Below are 7,588 nucleotides of genomic sequence, written 5' to 3'. Positions count from 1 at the left end.
TCTCCTGCCTCAGTCTCCTGAGTAGCTAGGATTACAGGCGCCCACCACCACTCCTGGCTAATTTTTTTTTGTTTTTTGTGTTTTTAGTAGAGACTGGGATTCACTATGTTGGCCAGCAGGCTGGTCTCAAACTCCTGACCTCATGATCTGCTGCCTTGGCCTCCCAGAGTGCTGGAATTACAGGTGTGAGCCACTGCTATCTTTAGTTTTTACAAGGAACCAGAACACCTTGTGACTGTAACTTGGGAAAGTATTATTTAAGTTATTACTATCTCTTAGCTTATTTGGTTGTTTATTTACTTTTAATGCTAGCTACGTGCCTGGAATTTTCTTTGAAGGGGCTCAAGATTTTTTCTTTATTTTCATGTCTTGGATGGGGAGGTCTCGGTAGGCCCCTAAGAAGAGTCCCTGCTTTGTCTCAAGAGGGGCAGTTTCTAGCAGATAGCTATGCAGCCCTTCCTAAAAAAATTGCCTTTATTTGCAACAGAGCTTATTACAAGTATCTAAGAGCATTGTCCAAACCACTAGAGATTTACATGATAAGCAACTAAGAGGAAATGAAACAGACCAGCTAGAAGTTTACCAGGAAGAACCAGGGAAAGAAAGAGCTAAGAAGGCCCCTCCTAGGGTCAAAGCAAGCTACAAAGCCTGGCACCACCCTGACTTTAATTTAATTAAATCATACCATAGAGCAACTTTTGCCCCACTATACTGTCAAAAACAATAGATGAATCAGCCAGCAACTAGTGCATGCTAATATCTGGGTGTCATTCTGGCTGAGTGAGTGACCAGCCAGAGCTTGACTGTGAGATAAGGGGAATAGACAGCCTTTTCTTCTCTTAACTGATTTTTAAAGCAGTTGCAAAAATGTATGTACATAATTGGCACTGTTGGTCCTGTAACAGATAGAAATATAATATATTTGACAATAATAGCACAAAGGCTGGTGAGGACAAAGCTGTGCTAAAGTAAGGCTAGGATTCCAGATGGTCACTGGAATCACAGGAACAAATGGAGAGGAACAGAAATGATAAATCAGAAGGTTAGTATAACAAACTGTAAATGTACACTTTACTTTCTCCTTTTGTTTTCCATAAAAGACATAACATTATATAGCATAATAACTATAATAATGTATTGTTGGGTTTGTAACATATATAGACATCATATGCATACTAATAATAGCATATAAAAAGGGAAGGAACACGTTCTAGATATTTGCTATATGACATTGTGCCCATAGTTAAAAATATGATGATGTGCTCTTAAAATTTTGCTAAGAGACCGGGCGTGGTGGCTCACGCCTGTAATCGCAGCACTTTGAGAGGCCAAGGCGGGTGAATCACTTGAGGTCAGGAGTTCAAGACTAGCTTGGCCAACATGGCAAAACCCGGTCTCTACTAAAAATAGAAAAATTAGCTGGGCGTGATGACATGTGCCTGTAATCCCAGCTACCCAGGAGGCTGAGGCAGGAGAATCTCTTGAACCTGGGAGGCAGAGGTTGCAGTGAGCCAAGTTCACGCCACTGTACTACAGCCTGGGCCACAGAGCGAGACTTTGTCTCAAAAAAAAAAAAAAACTTTTTTTTGCTAAGAGGATTGATCTTGTGTTAAATGTTACACACACACACACACACACACACACACACTAACAAGAAAGAAAAACTCCACAAAAGGACACAAGAAAGCTTTTGGAGAGGATGAATATGTTTATTACCTTGATTGTGATGACGGTATCATGGGTGTATGTATATGTCCCAAATCATCAAATTATTTAATTTATACTGGACACGTGCATTTATAAAATATAAAATATATCTCAATAAAGGTGTTTTTATAACTGAGGAGGAGAAAGGAACAGAGCTTAGAAGTGAATAGAAGTGAAGTTTCTGTATCTCACTTGAAATAAGCTAGTTAAAGCTCTGAAGTAGATAGATGATAAGATGTATATTGTAAGCCCTAGATCAACTATAATGAAAATAAGTGAAAAATGTAGCTTAAAATTCATTAAAAATACACTGGAGGCTGGGTGCGGTGGCTCATGCCTGTAATTCCAGCACTTTGGGAAGCCGAGGTGGGTGGATCACGAGGTCAGGAGTTTGAGACCAGCCTGGTCAACATGGTGAAACTCTGTCTCTACTAAAAACACAAAAAATTAACTGGGCATGGTGGCGTATGCCTATAATCCCATCTACTAGGGAGGCTGAGGCAGGAAAATCACTTGAACCCGGGAGGTGGAAGTTGCAGTAAGTCAAGATTGCACCACTGCACTCCAGCCTGGGTGACAGTGTGAGACTCCATCTCAAAAAAAAAAAAAAAAAGTGCTCTGGAAAAATAAAGACTATAAAGGAGAAACAAAGGAGCAAAAGGGATATGAGACACAGACAACAAAAAACAAAATGGCAGATGTAAATCCAACCATATCAATAATACCAGTAAATGTGAATGGATTAAATAATTCAATAAAAGGCAGATATTGTGAGACTGGATTTAAAAACATGATCCAACTATATACTGTCTACAGGAGCCATACTTCAGATTCAAAGATATAAATAGATTGAAAGTAAAAGAATAGAAAAGATACATTATACAATAAATGATCAAAACAAAGCTTGAGTGACTATACTAGTATCAGACAAACTATACTTTAAAACAAAAATGTTAATTCAGCTAAAGTGGGATATTTTACAAACATAAACTTGCTAATTCATCAGGAAAAATAACAGTTATAACCACATATACACCTTATAACAGAGCACCAAAATACATGAAGCAAAACCAATTAGAAGTGCAGGGAGAAACGGACAATTAACAATAGTTGGAGATTTCAATGTTTTACTTTTTTTTGAGACGGAGTCTCGCTCTGTTGCCCAGGTTGGAGTGCAGTGGCGCAATGTCAGCTCACTGCAGCCTCTACCTCCCAGGTTCAAGCGATTCTCCTGCCTCAGCCTCCTGACTAGCTGGGACTACAGGCACACGCCACCATGCCCAGCTAATTTTTGTATTTTTACTGGAGACGGGGTTTCACCATGTTGGCCAGGATGGTCTCGATCTCCTGACCTCATGATCCACCCGCCTTGGCTTCCCAAAGTGCTGGGATTACAGGCGTGAGCCACTGTGCCCGGCCTCAATGCCTTACTTTCAATAATGGTTAGAACAACAAGGCAGAAGAACAGTAAGGAAATAAAAGACTTGAACAATATAAACCAATGAGACTTAACAGACATCTATAGTACTTCCCACTCAAAAGCATCAGAATATAAATTCTTCTCAAGTGTGCACAGAACATTCTCCAGAAGAGACCATATACTAGGCCATGAAAAAGTCTCAATAAATTTATTAATTAATTTGTTTGTTTATAGAGTTGAAGTCTCAATCTGTTGCCCTGGCTAGAGTGCAGTGGCATGATCATGGCTTACTACAGACTTGAACTCCCAGGCTCAAGTGATCCTCCTTCCTCAGCCACCTGAGTAACTGGGGCTATAAGCAAGCACCTCCATTCCTGGCTAAGTTTTATATTTTTGTGAAGATGGGATTTTGCTATGTTTCCAGGCTGAGAATAAGCATATTATTCTCTCATCCCAGTGGAATTAAATTAGAAATGAATAACAGAAGATCCTCTGGGAAATTCATGAATATGTGGAAATTAATCAACACACTCTTAAATAATCAATGGGTCAAAGAAGAAATCACAAGAGAAATTAGAAAATGCTTTGAGATAAGAGAAAATAAAACTACAACTTATAAAAACTTATGGGATGCAGTTAAAGCAGTACATAGAGAGAAATTTATAGCTGTAAGTACCTATATTATAAAAAGAAGAAAAGATGATTGGGCACAGTGGCTCATGCCTGTAATCCCAGTACTTTGGGAGGCCGAGGTGGGCGGATTGCCTGAGGTCAGGAGTTTGAGACCATCCTGGCCAACGTGGTGAAACTCTGTCTCTACTAAAAGTACAAAAACTAGCCAGGCATGGTGGCAGGCCCCTGTAATCCCAGCTACTCAGAAGGCTGAGGCAGGAGAATTGCTTGAACCTGGGAGGCAGAAGTTGCAGTGAGCCGATGGCACCACTGCACTCCAGCCTGGGCGACGAGAGCGAGACTCCTTCTCAAAAAAAAAAAAAAGAAAAAAGAAAAGGAAAGATCTCAAACTAATAACCTAGTCTTCTCTTCTACTTTAGAAACTGTAAAAGCCCAAAGCAAGCAGAAGGAAACAACACAGATTAAGGCAGAAATTAATAAAATGCAGAATAGGAAAAAAAAAGGAAAATAATCAATGAAACCAAAAGTTTGGGCTTTGAAAACAATCAACAAAATTGGCCAACTTTTAGCTAGACTGACCAAGAAGAAAAGAGAAAAATGCAATTACTAAAATCAAGAATGAAAGAGGAAAACAGTCTCTACTGATCTTACATAACTAAAACAGAATACTTTGAATGCCTGTATGCCAAAAAGTAGATGACTTAGTTGAAATGACAACTTGCTAGACAGACACAAATAGACCTATAAGAACTAAAAAGATTAAGTGCTATGTTTTGAATATGTCCCCTAAAGTTCATGTGTTCAAAAGTTAATCCCCAGTGCAACAGTGTTGAGAAGTAGAGCCTAATAGGTGGTGATCAGGTTACTGATGCCTCATGAATAGGTTAATGTCATTATTACAGGATTGGGTTAGTTATTGCCAGAGTCGACTGTAATAGAATCAAATTTGGCCCACTCTTGCTCTGTCTCTCCCCTGCCCTCTTGCTCTTTTGCCTTCTGCCATTGTATGACACAACATGAAGGCTCTTGCTAGATGTCAGCCCCTCATCCTTGGACTTACCAGCCTCAAGAACTGTAAGAAATACATTTATTTTCCTTATCACTTACCCAGCCTATGATATTCTGTTATAGCATCACAAAATGAATCAGGGCAGTTGGTAATCAAAAAGCTTCCAACAAAGAACAGACCAGGATCAAATCGCTTCACTGGCTAATTCTAACAAATGTTTACTCTCTCTTAATTGATGTGTTTTATCTATTTACATTTTTTTTTTTTGAGAAGGAGTTTCTCTCTTGTTGCCCAGGCTGGAGTGCAATGGTGAGACCTCTGCTCACTGCAACCTCCGCCTCCCAGGTTTAAACAATTCTTCTGCCTCAGCCTCCTGAGTAGCTGGGATTACAGGCGTGCACCACCACACCACTAATTTTTTGTATATTTAGTAGAGACAGCATTTCACCATGTTGGCCAGGCTGGTCTCGAACTCCGACCTCAGGTGATTCACCCACCTTGGCCTCCCAAAGTGCTGGGATTACAGACATGAGCCACTGGTGCATGACCCCGTTTGCATTTAATGAGTTCTTAAAATATCCATTTTACTACTTTTTCCTTTTTTTTTTTTTTTTTTTTTGAGACAGAGTCTCGCTCTGTTGCCCAGGTTGGAGTGCAGTGGCCAGATCTCAGCTCACTGCAAGCTCCGCCTCCCGGGTTTACGCCATTCTCCTGCCTCAGCCTCCCAAGTAGCTGGGACTACAGGCGCCTGCCACCTCGCCCGGCTAGTTTTTTGTATTTTTTAGTAGAGACGGGGTTTCACCGGTTAGCCAGGATGGTCTCGATCTCCTGACCTCGTGATCCGCCCGTCTTGGCCTCCCAAAGTGCTGGGATTACAGGCTTGAGCCACCGCGCCCAGCCTCTTTTTCCTACAGGCTTGAGCCACCGCGCCTGGCCTCTTTTTCCTATTTTTTACTTGCTTGCTCTCCTTTTCCCCTTTGTTTTGTGTTAAATAAGTATCTTTTATTATTCCATTTTATCTCTTTTCTCAGCTTATTAGCTATGTTTTTCTTTGCTTTTTTCCTACTTCTTGTGAACACAAAGCTATGCTTTTTTTGTTATGCAGGTCTAGTGGTTGCCTTAGGATTTATAGTATACACTTTTAACAGATCACAGTCTATCTTCAAGTAATATTACACCATTTTAAATGTAGTGTAAGAACATTATAACAATAGACTTCCATTTTTCCTCTCCTGACCTTTGTGCTATTATTATCATACATATTTTCTAACCCCACAGTACATTTAACATTAAGAGATTTTTCTTGTATTTATTTATTTATTTATTTATTTATTTATTTATTTATTTATTTATTTTCAGACATGGTCTTGCTCTGTCACCAAGGCTGGAGTGCAGTGTTGCGAACATGGCTCCCTGCAGCCTTGACTTCCTGGGCTCAAGTTATCCTCCTGCCTCAGCCTCCTAAAGTGCTGGGATTACATACATGAGCCACTGCTCCCAGCTGAGATTTTTTTTTTGTTTTTTTAGAGATGGGGTTTCGCCATGTTGCTCAGGCTGATCTCGATCTCTTAGGCTCAAATGATCCACCCACCTCAGCCTCCCAAAGTGCTGAGATCACAGGTGTGAGCCACCATGCTTTGCCTCTAGCTGAGATTTTTAAAATAAGAAAAAATATCTTTTATATTTACACACATTTGTCATTCACTAAGCTCTTCATTTCTTTGTTTAGATCCACATTTTTATCTGGTATTTTCTCCTTGAGTAGCTTTAAAACATTTGTTATAGTATAGGTGTGCTGGTGATGACATTTTCCTGCTTTTACATATCTGCAAAAATATTTATTCCACTCCTGCTTGCAAAACAAATTTTTGCTGGGAATAGAATTCTATATTCCTTTTTGTACTTTAAAAATATTGCTCTGTTGTCTTCTGGCTGGGCATAGGTTCTTTCTGGCACCCCTGCCTGGATCCCCCTTCCAGCCCCATTTCTCATTCTTCTCCCACTGACTCAGAGTCCAGGGTGGCTTTGGCATTTGAGAAGGCTGCTGTGCCCAGCAAGGTAGCAGGGAAGCCTGGGGCAGAGTCAAATTCTCACAGAATCCTAAATAACAGGGCAATTTTGGGAGAGGGCTGCATTCAGCATGACTGCAGGGGGTTAGAACTGGTGCAGTTAGAACCTTGTGATTAATATCCCGGTTGTATTCACAGACTGGAGAGACCGAAGGCGTATTTTATCCATAATTAGTTTAACTGCATCTTAAAAATAGAAAACTGATACAACATTTTAATAACTGCAACAAAGGGAAGTTTGAGTTATTATCTTGTAATTGATTTTTAATTTTGCTTTTTTGTGGACAGAGAATGTTCTATATGATACAGATTCTTTGTTGCTTGTTGAGACTTGTTCGTGCCTTAACAAGAGGTCAATTTTTATAAATCCATGGGTGTCTGAAAAAAAAATGTCATTTTGTGTAACTATTTCAGCATCTATCACTGTGCCCAGAACATAGTAGAGTTTATCCTAATGTTGAGTTAGCTTTTTCACGTGAAACACTGTACCTTGTATAGCAACTTTGGAATATCTCTAACATTTTTGCTTTGTGACATACAAATTTATGGGGACACAGATGTCCCAGAAACGTCTAACTCTATAATATCACAGAACCACACTGTAAGTGAACTGCATGGAAATCTTCCTGCAACTCTCTGGAGGAGTGCTCCTCAGATGTATAGTGCTGGCCACTTGCATCAGGATCAACTCTGAAGCTTTAAAAGAATGCAGTTAAATCTGGGTCCCCATGCCAGATCCACTGAATCAGA

General features: G+C 40.0%; 1 protein-coding gene across 1 annotated transcript in view; it reads left to right on the top strand.

Annotated features, from left to right (window-relative positions):
- Nucleotides 1–929: 929 nt before the first annotated feature.
- Nucleotides 930–7,588, top strand: part of CHRNA6 (cholinergic receptor nicotinic alpha 6 subunit) — a 30,071-nt gene continuing 23,412 nt past the window's right edge. The window contains exon 1 of the mRNA XM_023214441.1: nt 930–1,042. Within this exon, the coding sequence (XP_023070209.1) occupies nt 1,012–1,042 (31 nt within the window). The 5' untranslated portion in view covers nt 930–1,011. The remainder of the gene's footprint in view (nt 1,043–7,588) is intronic.

The sequence above is a fragment of the Piliocolobus tephrosceles genome, chromosome 7, assembly GCF_002776525.5.
Source record: "Piliocolobus tephrosceles isolate RC106 chromosome 7, ASM277652v3, whole genome shotgun sequence".
NCBI classification, from domain to species: domain Eukaryota; kingdom Metazoa; phylum Chordata; class Mammalia; order Primates; family Cercopithecidae; genus Piliocolobus; species Piliocolobus tephrosceles.
This window is presented reverse-complemented; position numbering and strand designations above follow the sequence as displayed.